The sequence below is a fragment of the Gouania willdenowi genome, unplaced genomic scaffold, assembly GCF_900634775.1.
Source record: "Gouania willdenowi unplaced genomic scaffold, fGouWil2.1 scaffold_201_arrow_ctg1, whole genome shotgun sequence".
In the NCBI taxonomy this organism is placed as follows: domain Eukaryota; kingdom Metazoa; phylum Chordata; class Actinopteri; order Blenniiformes; family Gobiesocidae; genus Gouania; species Gouania willdenowi.
Window position 1 is genome coordinate 193,233 of NW_021144954.1, and position 23,677 is coordinate 216,909.

Sequence of the window (23,677 nt, forward strand, 5' to 3'; positions counted from 1 at the left end):
GTTCAAACACTGCTTAAAGTAGGATTTTATTAATATGAGTGTGTTACCTAAAAAGCAAATCAATAGACTGATATGCTGCCTTGTTATGTAACAAGTGTTGCTAATGCTAATGCTACACTACTTTAGTTAAACAAAGTAAAAAGACTGTGTTAAAAGAACATGTCAGCCTTTTTGTTTGATGTTTATTGTACTTGAAACCAGTTTGATAAATTGCTTAATACATTTTTTTGAATTATTTGAAAATGACCTTGTCTTAAATGATCTTTTATTCCTTTTTACATTTAGGGTGATGGTTTTAAGTTGGTGAATTGGTTTGTTTTAATAGAAAATAACTTTAGAATAGTCCAAATGATTTGAATGAAAAAAATCGTGATGAAATCGTGATCGTGATTTTACAAATAAAAAATTGTGATATGATATTTTTCCCGTATCGTCCATCCCTAGTTACAATTATTCATGTTACTGTAATTGAGTTGCTTTTATGGGTACTTTCAAAATTTCTAAATCAGTAATTATACCTACACTTAAAAGTATGTTTTAAAAGAAGTGATGTAATTAGTTACATTTCTACACCCAACTGTTACTGAGAAATATCTTACTTTTTGGTTTTAAAATGATCAAAGGACATTGTGAAACAACAAAAAATGAAATGACCAGACAACAATCAAATGCATCATATCACAGCCGACCAACCAAAAGAGCATCCAATAAAACATTTTCCAGTAAGAGAACAATTCCTATCTTTAGGAATCTCTGAAAGCAAGAAATGCGGACAGTATGTTATATAAAGTCTATAAAACATTCTAGGTGGAATGTCAAAAACTTTGTATGCATTTAAAACAAACTGTCTATTGAACAGATTACATTGATAATGCATAAATTGTGCATAAACATCAAAGAAAACATAAAAAAAATGCTTCATTAAATTATGAGAGGTAACAGTGTTTGTGTCAGTGCAGACATTTTTAAGTAACAGAACCATTCTTCAGGGGCCACATTTATAAACGCTGCGTACGTAAAAAAAAAAAAAAGCGTACGCCACTTATAAGTGACTTATTAAAGAACACCTGGCGAGATAATGTGCACACCTCCATGGCAGCTCTGACCCTGCCGTACGCACAAAATCATGAGAAACAGGAAACTCCGCCCCCAACAGGAGAAGGATGAAATTAATGACGGCTCTGTGAAATAGATACATTTGTGTGAAATAATCAATAATTACATATTTCACATTACATATTATATATGAAGAATGTATTTGCCAAAAACAAAGGAGAAAAAAATGATACTGACGCCCCAGAATGACCTGCACGTGCCTACAAATACAGTTTTATAATAATAATAATAATAATTGTAATTAAAATCACATGATCATTGCGCAAAACTGCTGATCAATTGGCTGCAACACCTGTAGCTAAAAAGAAACACACTCACAATGCGTAAAGACGCACAGTGGTTTATCAGGCACTGCTGGAGGATGAGGTGCACGGGAAACTCTGGAGGGATCTACAGAGACCAGAGAGACCTATAGACAGGACTCGGTGCTGGGGGAGAGAGGACAAGGCTGTGGTGGGAGGGAGGACGAGGTTCTGTGGAGCCCCTGGCCTCACTCACCAGTAAACACCTGGGGACTGATGAAAAATATGGTTTGAAATTAAATATTGTAATTTATGTAACAGAAACAGGCGTGAGACAAGCATGCAGTATTTATTTTACTCTGCAACGGAATCGTGTATTGTGTGTAGTAGCTGAGAAGATGGTGCTCTGTCACTTCCAGCTCTAGCCGGCTGCCTGAGTGGGCGTGTCTTACTGCTCCAAGAGAAACGCCCATAATCAAGACATTTTAGTTCAGGGTTTAGTTTCTCTTTAAATTTACACAATCACCTCAAAACTCCACCATTGTCTCCTTTAGGTCAGAGAACCAGAGGAAGGTGAAGAAGAAGTGACTTATGCAACGGTCAAGAAGTGAAGAAGAACGTGTGAATGTGAAGGCAACACTTCACCTACTGTCAGTGCCAATACTGCTTTTCTAGAACGAGTACAACTACTTATGAAATAAACAGTTTGGATTGTTTTGTTCTTTAGTTTCCAGCAGACATGGGAAACCAGTGGCTCTTAGTGTTTTACATTAAACATCATTTTATTTTTGTTTTTACTGGTACTAGAACATGTTTTAACTTCTTTTTACTTTATAATTGTAAGCCATGATGCCAGTTATTCACAGTTGTATGCTTTGTCTTTTTTTCTTAAATATTCTCATATAATTCAATAAAAATACTTTAAAATACACTTTTCTGTGCAAAATATTGTCAGATTTTTTAGGGTTTGGCCTAAACTCTGACATTATGATTACTTTAACAGGTCATCAAGTAAAACCCTCAAGAAACAATGAATACAATACATCCCTGTTTATTTGAATGGGTTAGCTTAGCCAGAAATTCAATAATAGTCTCCATTTTGTGATAAAAGTTTTACATTTGGTTCAAATTTAGCCAAATTCTTTCCAAAAACATGTAATGTTGATTGAACCATCCAGAGTTTTTAACATGGCACCAGTTGCAACTGTTTTCTTTGTATTTTTCTAAGCAAAGATAAAATAAATGTTAAGTAAAATGATTAAATTTGATTAAAATGAGGCCCTAATTAAAGTTGCTCTGTGCTACATTTTCTATGGGCAAAATTGGAGAACAGATATAAAATTTACATTGTTTTATATAACTTTAAAATTAAGTTGTTTTTGTAATATACATTTTGTTTGCAAGAATATAACTTTTAGCAATACATTTACCATAAATGTATTTAAGTTGAGCTTCAGATCAAGGGTTTTGACCACTATATTATATAAACAAATGACACAACCTGATATGTGTGGGGTGCTGATTGTAAAGTTGCACATAATAAACATACATTTTTTGAAACATTGAGCAACATTTTAAAAAAGGTATGTGAATTTTTTTCACGTTACTTTGAACCAGATTTACAGCAATATTTGTGAAATTTGTTACATTTACTTTTCTCATCAAAATATAACGTCAATGTTAAATCTATATCTAAATGTCAAATACAAAATCTAAATGTTAAATCTGATCAAATGTTCACATCAATGAGTTTTTATTTTGGTACTTCTGGTGAATTTGCATATTAGCTACTGTAAATATTCAGATTTAACATTTTGATTTAGATTTAACATTTATTATTTAGATTTGCCATTTAGATTGAGATGTAATAAGATTTCAATGTAACATTTAGATTTAACCTTTATGTTTAGATATAACATTTAGATTTAAATTAATATTTACATTTCAATTTAACAAATAGTTTTAAATGTAACATTTAGATTTAGATTTAACATTTACATTTAAATGTAACATAGTTTTAAATGTAACATTTAGATTTAACATTGATGTTGTATATTTACGATAAAAATAATTTCACAAATTTCACAAGTTTTTCTGTAAAGCTGTTCAAAAGTAACATTAAAAATTGACATACGTTTTTTTTAAAATGTGGTTTGTTGCGAAAAGTTGCTGTTTTAAGTTTATTAAACCATGAATCAAGTTTTATTGTTAAATATAAATCAACATTAAGGTTTTGTAAAGGGATTTATTTTTTTTTAAATGTTTTTGTAAAACAGGTAAACACTGTCTGGGATCAACATGTATGTTTTGATACTAAGTCATAATTATAAGATAGTATCTCATAATTATGACTTAGTAGCTTATAATTTTAACTCATAATTATTATTATTATTATTATTAGTTTTTTTCCTGAATAGATTTTTTTTTTTATATTACTTTATTTTTCCTAGTTTTTTGTTTCATTTTACTGTCAGGAATGGGCTTCCATATATTACTAATGACATAGATAATCAGACAGTTTTTATAAAGGGAATCAAAACCATTGACATTATATACGTAGACGCTTCATGACGTCGCCGCCATATTGGAAAGGTCTCCCTCCTCACTCTACGCTAGCACTAGAGAACAACTATGTTGGTGTTTTGTACAGTTTTTAATTGCAATAACCGGTGCAGTATTCAAACCAGATCCTGTGGGATTACCTTTCACAAGTAAGATTGAACAATACTTTTGGTTTATTTACATTTTATAATGATATGTCATTTTAACTAACATTATTCTCCACGCTAAGAGATGTGAATGATTCATATGGAAAAAAAGTTATTACAAAAACGGATTAAAACACAATACACAACATTGACAATCAAAAACCAAACATCAAAACATCAAATAAAAAACAAAATTAATTGGAATTTACTCAAAACATAAATTTGTAAATATTTTTAAATAGCAAGGTTTCAACCTTTTAAATAATATGATGGAAACATGTAATTATTGAGAATTAAAAAGCCTTATTTAAAATGTAGAATGACTTTTGTTAAGGTGTTTGAGCTTAAAGGAGTCCTTTATGTTTGCACATGAACGACACTTATATCAGGTCTGATCATCAACATCCTCTCTCTGAGGATACACTTTATTCTCTGAACACATGTTAAACACTATACAGTACGAGAGCGCCCTCAAGGGGAGAACATGTGTTATAACACTCAACTTTTACAATACAGTCACATAGAGAGTAAGATATATTATTATTATTATTATTATTATTATTATTATTATTATTATTATTATTATTAATACACCACATATATTGTGGTACAATTTCTTGGCATGGCATTAAGGCCAGCTATATATATATATATATATATATATATATATATATATATATATATATATATATATCACTGATTCTTGAGAGTTAGGACAAAACACATTTCGAAATTATTTTTTTAAATGCACACTATATTAATTACAGTTATATGTTTCTGCAGAGAAAGGTCTTAGCTATTTAACCATGTAAAGGAACAGGTTCTAAATAAAAACACTTTTTTAACAAAGAGTTGACACAAATTCAGTTCCGAAATTCCATCAGACACACTAAAAAGTGTACAATTGTAATTCTTATAGTGCTTAGCTACTCTGATGTGTAATAAAACTTAGGTTGTGATATTCACACTATTCTGTATACCCAGATTTCTAAATAGATCAGATGGTCCCATTATTACACAAACAATATAAACTGAATGAAGAATTTAAAGAAAAAAATGTTTTTAACAAAAAAATATTACATCTGACGGTGTTGATGAAAAATCTGTGCGCATTGTTGATTGTTGAACAAATGTGCTTTTAAACACTAGTTGGTAAATAAGTAAGTATTCACATGGGGAGCAAGTGTAAAAAATTTGTATAAAAGTTGTAGCTAAACATTTTCATTATTTATATCACTTTTCTCATATTTAGTAAATTTTCCTACATTTAACCACATATATATAGAGGTTAAAAAAAGAGCATTAAATCTAAATTTTAAATCTTTAAATGTTATATGTCATATCTAAATGCTAAATCTTATATCTAAATGTATTTTTTTTAACTGAAATTGTATTTTAGGAAGTGAAAATATAGATTACAGTTGTGACTAAAGAAAAAAAAATAATTCAAGAAATGACAAAAACATTATTTTAACTAGCATTTTTGTTTATCAATCAAAAGAAAGTCCTACTATACACTGCAGGATCTTGATTGTGACCCACTATATACATTTCAGTGCATTTATGTGCGATGTAGGGCTTCCCCTGTATTGGCCCGGTTATGACCTGTCGGCAATACAATAGTTATAGGTTCGCTTCCTGTATTTATGACCGTCAAGTAAGAAACTGTTCTCACTCACGGTAACTTTAAATTACTTCAGATTTTTTTATTTTTTTATTTTTTTATTTTGCAAACAAAGTATACAGACAGTATAGACATACATACAAAACACAATAAACAAGTGCCAGGGGGTTCACATACAATCAAATATTTTAAAAATTGTACAGATGTAAATAGTTTTCTGAGCCTTTTTATTTTTGGATTTCTTTATGAGATTTATGTAATTTATTACGTCACAATGAAAATGAATAAATGTTGGTTTTTGACTGGTGTACTTACACTTATGGATGTAGTATTTTGCCAAAATAATCATGAGGTTTATTAAAACAAAAGCATTTTCTTTAGAGTAGTTTCTAAAAAAACACAAGACAATATCCTCCCATTTCAACGAAAAGTCTTTGTAAAGATGGACAATGATAAACTGACTGAAGTCTTTCCAAAAAATCCTTGAGTGTGAGCAGGACCAGAAGAGGTGTTGCACTGATTCCGGGTGGGTTCCACAGAAACAACAATTCACATCAATGTCTCTTTTAAACTTGGTCATAAAATGGTTGGCTGGGTAGTATTTGTGTAATATTTTAAAGGACACTTCTTTTTCCTTATTGGTGATCAGATATTTACTGGGAATTGACCAAACCTTTTTCCAACGTATATCAGCTACAAAACCGTTCCAAAATGATTTAATGTATGGGATAGAAATGACATCATTTTGAAATAAACTTCGAATCTTCTTGTTACTTTTCTTTGATTGACGAAAGCAGGTCATACCAATGTCTGTCTCTAAAGGGCTAGGAAGAGAAAGAGGGTGGGGCAAAAAGTGGTTTTTGAAGAGCATTTGAATACCTATGGATATGGCATCAAATAAAATGGCATGTTGTTTTGGAGAGATTGGAAATTTAAAAGTATATAAAGTTTCTGAATAAGACATAAGTTGCCCGTTGCTGTTAAATAACTGTCCAACTAATAAAACCTGTTTCTCTACCCATTCGGGGAAATAAAGTGATTTGTTTTTATACAGAATATCCCTATTGTTCCATATAATGTATCTATGAGGTGAAAAGTTGTGTTTATAGATAAGAGACCACGATAAGAGAACTTGCCTGTGGAATCGAGACAATTTTACAGGAATTTTGTCAACATTGTAATTACAACCTAAAATAAATTCCAAACCACCAAATTTTGAGAAGATGTATTGAGGGATAAAGTTCCAGATGGAGACTGGGTTTTTAATGAAGTGTTTAGCCCAATTAATTTTAAACGTATAATTTAAAGTTGTAAAATCTAATACATTGAGACCACCAGATTCATAATTGTTCATGACAACACTCTTCCTGATATAATGTGTGCGGTTTTTTCCAGAGGAAGTTAAAAAGCATACGGTCGATATCCTTACAAATTTTCCCATCAACATGAAGAGAAAGAGCAGCGTAGGTCAAGCGAGATAAACCTTCAGCTTTAGAAAGTAAAACTCTCCCTTTAAGAGTTAAGTCCCTTTGCAGCCACTGGTTTAACTTGGTTTGCGTTTTTTTGATGACTGGTAGAAAATTTGATTGCAACCTAGTGGTTTCATCCTTACAGATAAGAAGACCCAAATAAGTGACTTCCTTTTGAACCTTGATGTTACATATACTGGGTTCAGTGCATTCTTTAAGAGGCAACAGTTGACACTTGTTCACATTAAGTGACAAGCCAGAAGCTTTAGAAAATTCACTTATTGCCTGAAGAGCAACGGACACCTGACTAACATTTTTTAAGAATAAAGTAGTGTCATCGGCAAGTTGGCTGATGACAACATCTCTGCCAGCGATGGTTATACCTTGAAGAGCACATTGTTGGATGTGCAACGCCAGAATTTGGGTACATAAAATAAAAAGGTATGGTGAGATGGGACAGCCTTGACGTATGCCACGATTGAGATCAAATCTAGTAGTGGTTCCATTTTTCATCTTGATTGAGCTATTTGCATTACTGTATAAAGCTTTAATACTGTCACAGAAAAAATTCCCAAACCCAAATTTTTTAAGAGATAAAAATATGAAATCATGCTCAATTGAGTCAAAAGCTTTGTAAAAATCTAAGAAAAGAATAAATGAATCATCACACACCAGATCAGAGTAGTCGAGAATATCAAGGACCAGTCGGATATTATTAGAAATGTGTCTATTATTCATAAAGCCAGACTGTGTCTCATCTATAATTAAGTCTAATACCTCTTTAAGTCTCCTCGCAAGTAACAAAGCCATAATTTTGTAATCATTATTCAACAAACTTATTGGTCTCCAATTATCAATAAGAAGCACATCTTTTTGAGTTTTAGGGATTAATGTAATAAGACCTTGAGTGAGACTGGCAGGAAGAGAACCCTTTTCAATACTTTCCAAAAAAACTTGCAAAAGAAATGGAGCAAGTTGACCTGAAAAAGCTTTATAAAACTCAGCCGTCATACCGTCGGTACCAGGAGATTTGTTGTTTTTAAGAAGATCAATAGCTTGGATCACTTCCTCAGTAGTAGGCAAACAATCGCAGAAAGATCTCTCTGATGAGTCTATTAACTTTATATTAGTCACTGAATTAATAAAATGTAAAGTAGTCTCTGCATTATAATTAGAGGTATACAAGTTTGTATAGAATTCACAGCAAAATTTAGAGATAGTTTTCAAATCATCTGTAATTGTTCCATTAATATTTAGCTGATGAATGGTATTAGTTTTAGAACTATGTTTTTCTAAGCGAAAAAAGTAGGCATAATTTTGTTCCCCCTCCTCCAGCCATCTTTTCCTGGACCTAACAAAGGCCCCTTCCGCTTTAAGGCGATAGAGCTCATCAAGTTTCTGTTGAAGTTGTCTTAGCATTAATTTATCATCTTCTGTGACTGACTCAGGAGGTATGTGGTGATTTTAATGATCAAATCTTCCTCCTCTGCAGATCTAGATTTAGCCAATTTAGCGCCATATTGTCTTAGAAATTTACTTGCTTCAAATTTAAGAAGTTCCCAATTTGGACCAAAACAAATCTCATTCTTAGCCTTAGTGTAAAAATGACTAATCAAATTTGAAATCTCAGATTTAACTGAGGAGTGCTCTAAAAGAGAACTGTTTAATTTCCAGTATGAGAGCCTGTGTGGGTAATTTTCAGAAGTAAAAAGCTGCAACTTAATGTATATTGCTCTGTGATCAGTCAGAGGTGTTGTAAGGACATCGACCGCGACTCTGTCCTCCGCCATATTATTGGAAATCAACCAAAAATCAATACGTGACTGTTGAGAACCTGATCGGTTACTCCATGTAAACTGACTAACAGTAGGGAACTTCACCCTCCAAATATCAATAAGATTGAATTTATCCATAAAATTTTCCATTTTTACATTTGGAGATGAGTTTGGTCTGGATGGCCATCTGTCCAGTGTATCGTTTAAAGTGACATTAAGATCTCCTCCTACAATTAAAATAGAATTTGGATATTTAGCAAGCCACAATGTTAATTTAGTCTCCAACAAGTCAATCAAATTATCATTCTCAAATTTAGTGTTATAACCATATACATTGACACTGATAAAGGTTTGATGTATACACTCAATTATTAAACATATATAGTGACCCAGAGAGTCACATTCTGAATGTAAAATGTTTCCACCAAAAGTACCTTTCAGTGTAGTGACCCCTGCTGACCGCTGTGAGCCATGAGAAAACCATCCATCATTGCCCCATTGGGATTTCCAGAAGTTTACATCTGCAACTGTAGAGTGACTTTCTTGAAAAAAACAGAAATCAGCCTTAAACTTTTTGGCAAATAAAAATAAGGCTTTACGCTTACAAAGTTGTCTTAACCCCCTGGCATTAAGGGAAACTAGTGAAAGTGAAATTCAAACAGATAGATAAAACAAACAATTTAGAACACAAAGAACAGGAATAGAAATAAGCAGTTAGATCAGTAAGGGACCGAGCACTGCAGTATTAAACTATTATGGCAAGAATTTGAAAAACAAGCTGCAATTAACCATTTAACAATTTCGAATTAAAATATAAGTTTGAAACTGAATAATGATAAAAGTTTTTGAAAAAATAAAAAAAATAAAAATTAGCAGCATAAAACAGAACAACACCACAAATGTTAACCTGTGTAAAAATGTGGTTATAAATTCTTCATAATGTTGAACAGAGCCATCTAAGAGCTATTGAAGGAACCATATTTATGTTGACGTCAGGGAAATCTCTGAGCCCTCGATGAATCCACGCGAACCCTCGAAGTACGCCTTCTTGCCCTCCTTACGGGCCTTGTCGATGGTGGGCCACAGCTTACTGCGACGTTCTCGATCTTCCTTTGAAAGGTCCTCAGCGAATTTCAGGTGTCTCTCCTTGAGGAATGTTGAAGATTTTGCTGCTCTCCAAATGGAATCTCTAAAGAACCGTGAGGTGAACTGGATGATGATTGCTCTTGGTCTGTTGTCGTTTTGGCGCCTGGGGCCAATACGGTGCACAGTATCCACAGTGTAAGGGAGGCAGTCTTTGGACTCAGGCAGCACTGATTGACAAATCTCAATAACTGCCTTCCTCGGGTCTTCTCTTTCCGACTCTTTCACTCCAAAGAGCCGGAGGTTCCATCTCCGTAAATATCTCTCCACCTCAGTGACTCTGTATTGACACGCTTCTCCACGGCCTTCCTCTTTAGTGACTCTAACTTCTAGCTTGGTCACTCTTCCTTTTACATCTCTGACCTCCTCAGACACAAAGTCCAAAGTCTTTTTAAGGCCTTCAAGTGCCATGGCAAGAGAGTCGGACCTTGCATTGATTAGCTCTGACAAGCTAGTAACAATGTCCACGTGTTCTGTTTCAGGCCTGCTGTGCATTGGCTTCTTTGATACTGGAGACTTACAGGGCGTCACAGGGAGAGCTGGAAAGTCTTCCATCATATCTTCTGCCGTCGATGTGGACAACGATGCAGCGTAATCATGGCAGTTGTCAAGTAGAGCATTTCCAGCAACAATGGTAACATTAGCGTTCTTCTCAGGTAGCATTAGCTTTCCTTTAGCGCTTCCCAACTGACGTTTCTTGTCGCGAGTTGGGTTCATTCTGGCGTTATTCCCTCATACAACAAACTCTTATTGTTCTATGTAACACATTAAACGTTTCAAAGACGGTCAAAAACTATTTTCCGCCGCGTTACAACTTTATAACTGCAGAGCTCGGCAGTAAGCGTCTACTCACTCGGCCATCTTGGAACGCCCCCCCCTGAGTTGTTTTCTTTGTGACTTCGATGGCTGCAAATTTTGCAAACAATCTGAAGTAATTTAAAGTTACCGTGAGTGAGAACAGTTTCTTACTTGACGGTCATAAATACAGGAAGCGAACCTATAACTATTGTATTGCCGACAGGTCATAACCGGGCCAATACAGGGGAAGCCCTACATCGCACAAAATGCACTGAAATATATATAGTGGGTCACAATCAAGATCCTGCAGTGTATAGTAGGACTTTCTTTTGATTGATAAACAAAAATGCTAGTTAAAATAATGTTTTTGTCATTTCTTGAATTTTTTTTTTTTCTTTAGTCACAACTGTAATCTATATTTTCACTTCCTAAAATACAATTTCAGTTAAAAAAATACATTTAGATATAAGATTTAGCATTTAGATATGACATATAACATTTAAAGATTCAAAATTTAGATTTAATGCTCTTTTTTTAACCTCTATATATATGTGGTTAAATGTAGGAAAATGTACTAAATATGAGAAAAGTGAATAAAGTAAATAATGAAAATGTTTTAGCTACAACTTTTATACAAATTTTTTACACTTGCACCCCATGTGAATACTTACTTATTTACCAACTAGTGTTTAAAAGCACATTTGTTCAACAATCAACAATGCGCACAGATTTTTCATCAACACCGTCAGATGTAATATTTTTTTGTTAAAAACATTTTTTCCTTCAAATTCTTCATTCAGTTTATATTGTTTGTGTAATAATGGGACCATCTGATCTATTTAGAAATCTGGGTATACAGAATAGTGTGAATATCACAACCTAAGTTTTATTACACATCAGAGTAGCTAAGCACTATAAGAATTACAATTGTACACTTTTTAGTGTGTCTGATGGAATTTCGGAACTGAATTTGTGTCAACTCTTTGTTAAAAAAGTGTTTTTATTTAGAACCTGTTCCTTTACATGGTTAAATAGCTAAGACCTTTCTCTGCAGAAACATATAACTGTAATTAATATAGTGTGCATTTAAAAAAATAATTTCGAAATGTGTTTTGTCCTAACTCTCAAGAATCAGTGATATATATATATATATATATATATATATATAGCTGGCCTTAATGCCATGCCAAAAAATTGTACCACAATATATGTGGTGTATTAATAATAATAATAATAATAATAATATATCTTCCTCTCTATGTGACTGTATTGTAAAAGTTGAGTGTTATAACACATGTTCTCCCCTTGAGGGCGCTCTCGTACTGTATAGTGTTTAACATGTGTTCAGAGAATAAAGTGTATCCTCAGAGAGAGGACGTTGATGATCAGACCTGATATAAGTGTCGTTCATGTGCAAACATAAAGGACTCCTTTAAGCTCAAACACCTTAACAAAAGTCATTCTACATTTTAAATAAGGCTTTTTAATTCTCAATAATTACATGTTTCCATCGTATTATTTAAAAGGTTGAAACCTTGCTATTTAAAAATCATTACAAATTTATGTTTTGAGTAAATTCCAATTAATTTTGTTTTTTATTTGATGTTTTGATGTTTGGTTTTTGATTGTCAATGTTGTGTATTGTGTTTTAATCCGTTTTTGTAATAACTTTTTTTCCATATGAATCATTCACATCTCTTAGCGTGGAGAATAATGTTAGTTAAAATGACATAATATTATAAAATGTAAATAGTATTGTTCAATCTTACTTGTGAAAGGTAATCCCACAGGATCTGGTTTGAATACTGCACCGGTTATTGCAATTAAAAACTGTACAAAACACCAACATAGTTGTTCTCTAGTGCTAGCGTAGAGTGAGGAGGGAGACCTTTCCAATATGGCGGCGACGTCATGAAGCGTCTACGTATATAATGTCAATGGTTTTGATTCCCTTTATAAAAACTGTCTGATTATCTATGTCATTAGTAATATATGGAAGCCCATTCCTGACAGTAAAATGAAACAAAAAACTAGGAAAAATAAAGTAATATATAAAAAAAAAATCTATTCAGGAAAAAATTACGGATTTAGAAATATACTGAAAGAAGTACAAGTACCCATGAAATCAACTCAATTACAGTAACATTAGTACTTGTAATCCATTACTTTCACCTCTGGTTATATTTGACATGCTTTGGGCTGTTTTGAAGCTAACTTTATGATTTCATTTCATAGATCAGCAAAGATGAAGCGAGAGGCAAAGGCCATTGGGGAGGCGCTCACTGAGAGGCATCAACAAACCTCCTGCTCTGAACATCTCCAGCAGCCCCGGGACGTGGTTTTGGACGTGGTTCCAAAGGTGCTTCAGGGCTTGTGGGTGCCTAAACCAAGGTTGTTCCTCACCATGCCTTCCATGAAGCTGGATAAGATGGCAGTTGGAGTCACCAAAGGGGTAGAAGATGGTGTTCTAGCTGCCCTAGGCTCCACCACGCATGAAGTCAGCATGTCCCGCTCAACCAGGGATGAGATGATCACCTCCATCATAAAGACACTTCATGAAGCCTACCCCGAAGACATCAGGAGGAAGATGCTGAACTCATTTTCTCCACAGTTGATGCACCACGTTGCTGAAGTTACAGCTGAACAGATCACAGCTTTGTTTCAGCCTCGGGGGAAACAAGAAGATACCAAGTCCCTCCCTGAGGAGCCCACGTTCCTCCATGAGGAGCCCACAACCCTCCATGAGGAGCCCACGTCTCTCCCTGATGACACCAAGTCTCTCCATGAGGAGCCCACATCCCTCCATGAGGAGCCCACGTCTCTCACTGACATGACCACGTCTCTAAATGAGGAGCCCACGTTCCTCCATGAGGAGCCCACGACCCTCCATGAGGAGCCAACGTCTCTCCCTGACGAGACCAAGTCTCTCCATGAGGAGCCCACGTCACTCCATGTGGAGCCCAAGTCTCTCACTGACATGACCACGTCTCTAAATGAGGAGCCCACGTCTCTCCCTGACGAGACCACGTCTCTAAATGAGGAGCCCACGTTCCTCCATGAGGAGCCCACGTCACTCCATGTGGAGCCCAAGTCTCTCACTGAAGAGCCCACGTCCCTCCATGAGGAGCACACGTCCCTCCCTGACAAGACCACGTCTCTAAATGAGGAGCCCACGTTCCTCCATGAGGAGCCCACGTCCCTCCATGAGGAGCCCACGACCCTCCATGAGGAGCCCACGTCCCTCCATGAGGAGCCCACGTTCCTCCATGAGCAGTCAGCAGTGAAGGTGGAGGAATCTCGAAAGAAGAAAAAGAGTCGAATGAACCGATTCATCAGGTGGATGCAGAAGAGGCTCTTCACCCGCATCCATCCTCAGTGACACAAACTATTTTTCCAACAAATATTTTAAATGTGGAAACATTAATGACTTTATGTTACAACCTGATACAATCACTTTGTAACAATGTACCATTTTTTGTGAAAAAAATAAAATAAAATGTGCAAAACAAAACAGATGAAGTGATTTGTTGATTTAAAACACACATGAATAATAACCAATAAGGGATTAACAAAGATTAATGCTTGATAATGATTTTATAGACATAGTAAAATAGATTATAAATGAGCTCAAAATTATTAATTATTACTGCCTCACTAAAAATAATAATGCTACATACTTAATTACAATGGTAACTGAAGAGAAAAAAAGGAGAGAAGAGAACTGCATGAAGATAAGAAATTAAAGACAATAAAAATAACCAAAGGAGAGTTCACTCAGACACCCAAACCTCCTCCAAGCTCCAAATCTCCTCTTTGTCAGATATTGTAAGTTATCTGGATCAGTGATCCTGGTACCAGGATCATTCACACAATAATGGCTTGGAACAAATCTATATCCCACTAACTATCATACAGTAGGTCACAATCAGTGCTTTAAATTAACTTTTTAGATCACTAGCCAGCATGGCTAGTAGATTCTTAAAGTTATAAACCCACCAGATTTTCCACCAGCCAAATTTTTTTTGAGAAAAAATAAACTACATTATGAGCCACAGAATAGATTTAAGCCTTCAAGTGTTTTAAAAATAGTTTTTAATTCAGTTGATTGCAAAAATACATCAAAATAGTAAAAATATATACATTTATTTTAAAAACAATGCTGTAACAAAGCCTAAAAGGTGCAATATGGAACTTTGGGTGTGTCATAGAAGTGAACCTTTTATAAAGTATATTCTCATAACTTAATAAACAAACTTAACTCGGATGAAAATTGAATCCCTGGAACACTGTTTGAATTTAGAAAGAATTCAATACTAAGAATTACATGTACAGTAGAAAAAAATGTTTTATTAACATGCATGCTCTTCAACTGTTAACAAATCCCACTCCCCACAAACTGTGTAATGCACATTTTAAAGGTGAACAAATGATAAAGATCATGTGTGAAATCTAATCTTCAGAGTCCTCCTCAGAGTCTGTTACTCTGCATATGCTCAGTAGCTGCTTGATCTTTGCATAAGAACTCTACACTCAATAAATATCTCCACGTTTGTTTGTTTGTTTTAAACTATTTTACATCTTCATTCCATTTGTCTTCTTTAATAACAAACCAACAATCACGCTAGCATAAGCACGAAGCCAATTGTTGTATGTCACGTCCAGCAGGGTTGCTAGATTTACATTACATTTTAAAGTTTAAACACACACACAAAAACCCTGAAATGTATTGGTGGAAAACAGCCCAATCTGGCAACAATGACTTGTTGCATCGTTCCAGCTGCCTGTCGATTCAAACAGACGCAGTGGTATTTGTTTCATTCTCCACCAGCCAAAATGGCTAGTACGCTACAATGTTTCCCGCCAAAGTTCATTTTCACCCGCATTTTTCGGGTTGGCCTTTATTATTAAAAAATAATAATATATACAAAATAAAACAAATGAAGTGAAATTTTGATTTGAACACGTGAATAATACCCAATAAGGGATTAACAAAGAACCCCCATCACCCCCCCCCCAACACACACACACATATGTGTAAACAAACATAACACAGAACTCTGTTGTCATGACAACTCTGTTTACATCACTCCTTGCAACAGCCAATAGAAAAAGAGTTATCTCCTGCTTTCATGTTCTAAAGCTCTTTCATCTTCTCATAGAGCTCACAGTGTTCACTCATGTTCCAATATAAGCAGTTCTTCAGCATCTTTTCTTCATTGATCGCTATTTCTTTGACTCATTTACTTTTGTTCATTATTATCTGTATATTTCCTTCTCTGAGTGTATTTTTCTGAGCATTGTGTTAGGTCTAAATACGTTAAGACCGTTGCTCAATCACAACTCAGGGAGAAAAACACTATCTGACTTAAAAGGCGACCAGAGGCAGAGAGGTGCGAGCTGCAGCTCGGAGAAAAACCCAACAAAAAGACACAGAAGTCCGATATAAGTTGAGTTGCTCTGAGGTGATGCCTCAGAACGAGGTATTTATTATAGAAAAACATAGACCACACCCAGATGGGCTGTGCAACAACGCTCTGGGTGCAGTTTTAATACCATATATGGAAACACAAAAACTTTGGGGAGAAAACAGCTCATATGTCCATGCAGTGGGTCACGTACACCCACACTGGCCCAAACTAGTTTAAACCAGCTGTGGTGGACAATGGATATGTTTTGCAAACACACACACAATTAATCATGGATAATTTCATATTCTAACTATCGTTTAATCATTTAATTATAACTAATAAAGTAGTAAAAAACACACACACACTATAGCATATCTTACACATTGATGGAGCTTTTTCAAGAAGGCACCTATCGTCCCATCGGGGTGCTGTTCGACACTCCTGTTTATAGACAGATTTTTCAGAACTGTTGGCATATGCCCTCCTACAAAGTTCATGTAGCTATGGTGGCTGAACTCCTGAGGTTACAGAAGGAGAACCAACTTCTGTCTGAGGTGACTCCTGAAGACATGGCTCGACACCTCCATGTAATGAGCAAACGCAGTCTAAGGGTGCAGCTGCTGGACTTTCAGCTGCAGGAGTACGATAACGATGATGATGATGAGGTTAGGATGCTTCTCAGCATGGCGAGGGAGGTCAACGACAGCATGAGGATGAGGGATATTCAGCTGGATGCTCAAAGGCTGATCAGTGCTCCAGAGCTCATGCCTCCAAACTTTATGTGAGTTACATACAGAGGTGTAAAGAGTAGTGATATATCCTACTCAATTACAAGTACAAATGCATTTAATTGTTGTCTGGTCGTTTTATTTTTTATAGTTTAACAATGTCCATTGATCATTTTAAATGAAAAATAATAATAATTTTATCAGTAATGATTGGGATTAAAAATGCAACGAATGACTTTATTTCTTGAAAAACGTACTGAAATACATGTAAAATTACGGATTTAGAAATATACTGAAAGAAGCACAAGTACCCATAAAATCAACTCAATTACAGTAACATTAGTACTTGTAATCCATTACTTTCACCTCTGGTTATATTTGACAGACATTTGCACTTTAAACACCTGCTGCTTTGGGCTGTTTTGAAGCTAACTTTATGATTTCATTTCATAGATCAGCAAAGATGAAGCGAGAGGCAAAGGCCATTGGGGAGGCGCTCACTGAGAGGCATCAACAAACCTCCTGCTCTGAACATCTCCAGCAGCCCCGGGACGTGGTTTTGGACGTGGTTCCAAAGGTGCTTCAGGGCTTGTGGGTGCCTAAACCAAGGTTGTTCCTCACCATGCCTTCCATGAAGTTGGATAAGATGGCAGTTGGAGTCACCAAAGGGGTAGAAGATGGTGTTCTAGCTGCCCTAGGCTCCACCACGCATGAAGTCAGCATGTCCCGCTCAACCAGGGATGAGATGATCACCTCCATCATAAAGACACTTCATGAAGCCTACCCCGAAGACATCAGGAGGAAGATGCTGAACTCATTTTCTCCACAGTTGATGCACCACGTTGCTGAAGTTACAGCTGAACAGATCACAGCTTTGTTTCAGCCTCGGGGGAAACAAGAAGATACCAAGTCCCTCCCTGAGGAGCCCACGTTCCTCCATGAGGAGCCCACGACCCTCCATGAGGAGCCCACGTCTCTCCCTGATGACACCAAGTCTCTCCATGAGGAGCCCACATCCCTCCATGTGGAGCCCAAGTCTCTCACTGACATGACCACGTCTCTAAATGAGGAGCCCACGTTCCTCCATGAGGAGCCCACGACCCTCCATGAGGAGCCAACGTCTCTCCCTGACGAGACCAAGTCTCTCCATGAGGAGCCCACGTCACTCCATGTGGAGCCCAAGTCTCTCACTGACGAGACCACGCCTCTCCCTGACGAGACCACGTCTCTAAATGAGGAGCCCACGTTCCTCCATGAGGAGCCCACGTCACTCCATGTGGAGCCCAAGTCTCTCACTGAAGAGCCCACGTCCCTCCATGAGGAGCACACGTCCCTCCCTGACAAGACCACGTCTCTAAATGAGGAGCCCACGTCCCTCCATGAGGAGCCCACGACCCTCCATGAGGAGCCCACGACCCTCCATGAGGAGCCCACGTCCCTCCATGAGGAGCCCACGTTCCTCCATGAGCAGTCAGCAGTGAAGGTGGAGGAATCTCGAAAGAAGAAAAAGAGTCGAATGAACCGATTCATCAGGTGGATGCAGAAGAGGCTCTTCACCCGCATCCATCCTCAGTGACACAAACTATTTTTCCAACAAATATTTTAAATGTGGAAACATTAATGACTTTATGTTACAACCTGATACAATCACTTTGTAACAATGTACCATTTATTGTGAAAAAAATAAAATAAAATGTGCAAAACAAAACAGATGAAGTGATTTGTTGATTTAAAACACACATGAATAATAACCAATAAGGGATTAACAAAGATTAATGCTTGATAATGATTTTATAGACATAGTAAAATAGATTATAAATGAGCTCAACAATATTAATTATTACTGCCTCACTAAAAATAATAATGCTACATACTTAATTACAATGGTAACTGAAGAGAAAAAAAGGAGAGAAGAGAACTGCATGAAGATAAGAAATTAAAGACAATAAAAATAACCAAAGGAGAGTTCACTCAGACACCCAAACCTCCTCCAAGCTCCAAATCTCCTCTTTGTCAGATATTGTAAGTTATCTGGATCAGTGATCCTGGTACCAGGATCATTCACACAATAATGGCTTGGAACAAATCTATATCCCACTAACTATCATACAGTAGGTCACAATCAGTGCTTTAAATTAACTTTTTAGATCACTAGCCAGCATGGCTAGTAGATTCTTAAAGTTATAAACCCACCAGATTTTCCACCAGCCAAATTTTTTTTGAGAAAAACTAAACTACATTATGAGCCACAGAATAGATTTAAGCCTTCAAGTGTTTTAAAAATAGTTTTTAATTCAGTTGATTGCAAAAATACATCAAAATAGTAAAAATATATACATTTATTTTAAAAAAAATGCTGTAACAAAGCCTAAAAGGTGCAATATGGAACTTTGGGTGTGTCATAGAAGTGAACCTTTTATAAAGTATATTCTCATAACTTAATAAACAAACTTAACTCGGATGAAAATTGAATCCCTGGAACACTGTTTGAATTTAGAAAGAATTCAATACTAAGAATTACATGTACAGTAGAAAAAAATGTTTTATTAACATGCATGCTCTTCAACTGTTAACAAATCCCACTCCCCACAAACTGTGTAATGCACATTTTAAAGGTGAACAAATGATAAAGATCATGTGTGAAATCTAATCTTCAGAGTCCTCCTCAGAGTCTGTTACTCTGCATATGCTCAGTAGCTGCTTGATCTTTGCATAAGAACTCTACACTCAATAAATATCTCCACGTTTGTTTGTTTGTTTTAAACTATTTTACATCTTCATTCCATTTGTCTTCTTTAATAACAAACCAACAATCACGCTAACATAAGCACGAAGCCAATTGTTGTATGTCACGTCCAGCAGGGTTGCTAGATTTACATTACATTTTAAAGTTTAAACACACACACAAAAACCCTGTAATGTATGGGTGGAAAACAGCCCAATCTGGCAACAATGACTTGTTGCATCGTTCCAGCTGCCTGTCGATTCAAACAGACGCAGTGGTATTTGTTTCATTCTCCACCAGCCAAAATGGCTAGTACGCTACAATGTTTCCCGCCAAAGTTCATTTTCACCCGCATTTTTCGGGTTGGCCTTTATTATTAAAAAATAATAATATATACAAAATAAAACAAATGAAGTGAAATTTTGATTTGAACACGTAAATAATACCCAATAAGGGATTAACAAAGAACCCCCATCAACCCCCCCCCAACACACACACACATATGTGTAAACAAACATAACACAGAACTCTGTTGTCATGACAACTCTGTTTACATCACTCCTTGCAACAGCCAATAGAAAAAGAGTTATCTCCTGCTTTCATGTTCTAAAGCTCTTTCATCTTCTCATAGAGCTCACAGTGTTCACTCATGTTCCAATATAAGCAGTTCTTCAGCATCTTTTCTTCATTGATCACTATTTCTTTGACTCATTTACTTTTGTTCATTATTATCGGTATATTTCCTTCTCTGAGTGTATTTTTCTGAGCATTGTGTTAGGTCTAAATACGTTAAGACCGTTGCTCAATCACAACTCAGGGAGAAAAACACTATCTGACTTAAAAGGCGACCAGAGGCAGAGAGATGCGAGCTGCAGCTCGGAGAAAAACCCAACAAAGAGACACAGAAGTCCGATATAAGTTGAGTTGCTCTGAGGTGATGCCTCAGAACGAGGTATTTATTATAGAAAAACATAGACCACACCCAGATGGGCTGTGCAACAACGCTCTGGGTGCAGTTTTAATACCATATATGGAAACACAAAAACTTTGGGGAGAAAACAGCTCATATGTCCATGCAGTGGGTCACGTACACCCACACTGGCCCAAACTAGTTTAAACCAGCTGTGGTGGACAATGGATATGTTTTGCAAACACACACACAATTAATCATGGATAATTTCATATTCTAACTATCGTTTAATCATTTAATTATAACTAATAAAGTAGTAAAAAACACACACACACTATAGCATATCTTACACATTGATGGAGCTTTTTCAAGAAGGCACCTATCGTCCCATCGGGGTGCTGTTCGACACTCCTGTTTATAGACAGATTTTTCAGAACTGTTGGCATATGCCCTCCTACAAAGTTCATGTAGCTATGGTGGCTGAACTCCTGAGGTTACAGAAGGAGAACCAACTTCTGTCTGAGGTGACTCCTGAAGACATGGCTCGACACCTCCATGTAATGAGCAAACGCAGTCTAAGGGTGCAGCTGCTGGACTTTCAGCTGCAGGAGTACGATAACGATGATGATGATGAGGTTAGGATGCTTCTCAGCATGGCGAGGGAGGTCAACGACAGCATGAGGATGAGGGATATTCAGCTGGATGCTCAAAGGCTGATCAGTGCTCCAGAGCTCATGCCTCCAAACTTTATGTGAGTTACATACAGAGGTGTAAAGAGTAGTGATATATCCTACTCAATTACAAGTACAAATGCATTTAATTGTTGTCTGGTCGTTTTATTTTTTATAGTTTAACAATGTCCATTGATCATTTTAAATGAAAAATAATAATAATTTTATCAGTAATGATTGGGATTAAAAATGCAACGAATGACTTTATTTCTTGAAAAACGTACTGAAATACATGTAAAATTACGGATTTAGAAATATACTGAAAGAAGCACAAGTACCCATAAAATCAACTCAATTACAGTAACATTAGTACTTGTAATCCATTACTTTCACCTCTGGTTATATTTGACAGACATTTGCACTTTAAACACCTGCTGCTTTGGGCTGTTTTGAAGCTAACTTTATGATTTCATTTCATAGATCAGCAAAGATGAAGCGAGAGGCAAAGGCCATTGGGGAGGCGCTCACTGAGAGGCATCAGCAAACCTCCTGCTCTGAACATCTCCAGCAGCCCCGGGACGTGGTTTTGGACGTGGTTCCAAAGGTGCTTCAGGGCTTGTGGGTGCCTAAACCAAGGTTGTTCCTCACCATGCCTTCCATGAAGCTGGATAAGATGGCAGTTGGAGTCACCAAAGGGGTAGAAGATGGTGTTCTAGCTGCTCTAGGCTCCACCACGCATGAAGTCAGCATGTCCCGCTCAACCAGGGATGAGATGATCACCTCCATCATAAAGACACTTCATGAAGCCTACCCCGAAGACATCAGGAGGAAGATGCTGAACTCATTTTCTCCACAGTTGATGCACCACGTTGCTGAAGTTACAGTTGAACAGATCACAGCTTTGTTTCAGCCTCAGGGGAAACAAGATGATACCAAGTCCCTCCCTGAGGAGCCCACGACCCTCCATGAGGAGCCCACGTCTCTCCCTGACGAGACCAAGTCTCTCCATGAGGAGCCCACGTCCCTCCATGAGGAGCCCACGTCACTCCATGTGGAGCCCAAGTCTCTCACTGACATGACCACGTCTCTAAATGAGGAGCCCACGTCACTCCATGTGGAGCCCAAGTCTCTCACTGAAGAGCCCACGTCCCTCCATGAGGAGCACACGTCACTCCCTGACAAGACCACGTCTCTAAATGAGGAGCCCACGTCCCTCCATGAGGAGCCCACGTCACTCCATGTGGAGCCCAAGTCTCTCACTGACATGACCACGTCTCTAAATGAGGAGCCCACGTTCCTCCATGAGCAGTCAGCAGTGAAGGTGGAGGAATCTCGAAAGAAGAAAAAGAGTCGAATGAACCGATTCATCAGGTGGATGCAGAAGAGGCTCTTCACCCGCATCCATCCTCAGTGACACAAACTATTTTTCCAACAAATATTTTAACATTTGTTGAAAAATGTGGAAACATTAAATACTTTATGTTACAACCTGATACAATCACTTTGTAACAATGTACCATTTATTGTGAAAAAAATAAAATAAAATGTGCAAAACAAAACAGATGAAGTGATTTGTTGATTCAAAACACACATGAATTATAACCAATAAGGGATTAACAAAGATTAATGCTTGATAATGATTTTATAGACATAGTAAAATAGATTATAATTGAGCTCAACAATATTCATTATTACTGCCTCACTAAAAATAATAATACTACATACTTAATTACAATGGTAACTGAAGAGAAAAAAAGGAGAGAAGAGAACTGCATGAAGATAAGAAATTAAAGACAATAAAAATAACCAAAGGAGAGTTCACTCAGACACCCAAACCTCCTCCAAGCTCCAAATCTCCTCTTTGTCAGATATTGTAAGTTATCTGGATCAGTGATCCTGGTACCAGGATCATTCACACAATAATGGCTTGGAACAAATCTATATCCCACTAACTATCATACAGTAGGTCACAATCAGTGCTTTAAATTAACTTTTTAGATCACCAGCCAGCATGGCTAGTAGATTCTTAAAGTTATAAACCCACCAGATTTTCCACCAGCCAAATTTTTTCCTAGAAAAAATAAACTACATTATGAGCCACAGAATAGATTTAAGCCTTCAAGTGTTTTAAAAATAGTTTTTAATTCAGTTGATTGCAAAAATACATCAAAATAGTAAAAATATATACATTTATTTTAAAAACAATGCTGTAACAAAGCCTAAAAGGTGCAATATGGAACTTTGGGTGTGTCATAGAAGTGAACCTTTTATAAAGTATATTCTCATAACTTAATAAACAAACTTAACTCGGATGAAAATTGAATCCCTGGAACACTGTTTGAATTTAGAAAGAATAGAAG

At 36.3% G+C, this 23,677-nt stretch overlaps 1 protein-coding gene across 1 annotated transcript; it reads left to right on the plus strand.

Moving 5' to 3' along the window:
* The first annotated feature begins 21,007 nt into the window (after positions 1–21,007).
* On the plus strand, positions 21,008–22,762 carry LOC114458894 (uncharacterized). Its single transcript, XM_028441281.1, has 2 exons — positions 21,008–21,397; positions 21,798–22,762. Exons 1-2 carry the CDS (start codon positions 21,093–21,095, stop codon positions 22,729–22,731), a joined length of 1,239 nt encoding a protein of 412 aa, XP_028297082.1. The 5' UTR covers positions 21,008–21,092; the 3' UTR covers positions 22,732–22,762.
* Positions 22,763–23,677: the final 915 nt, after the last annotated feature.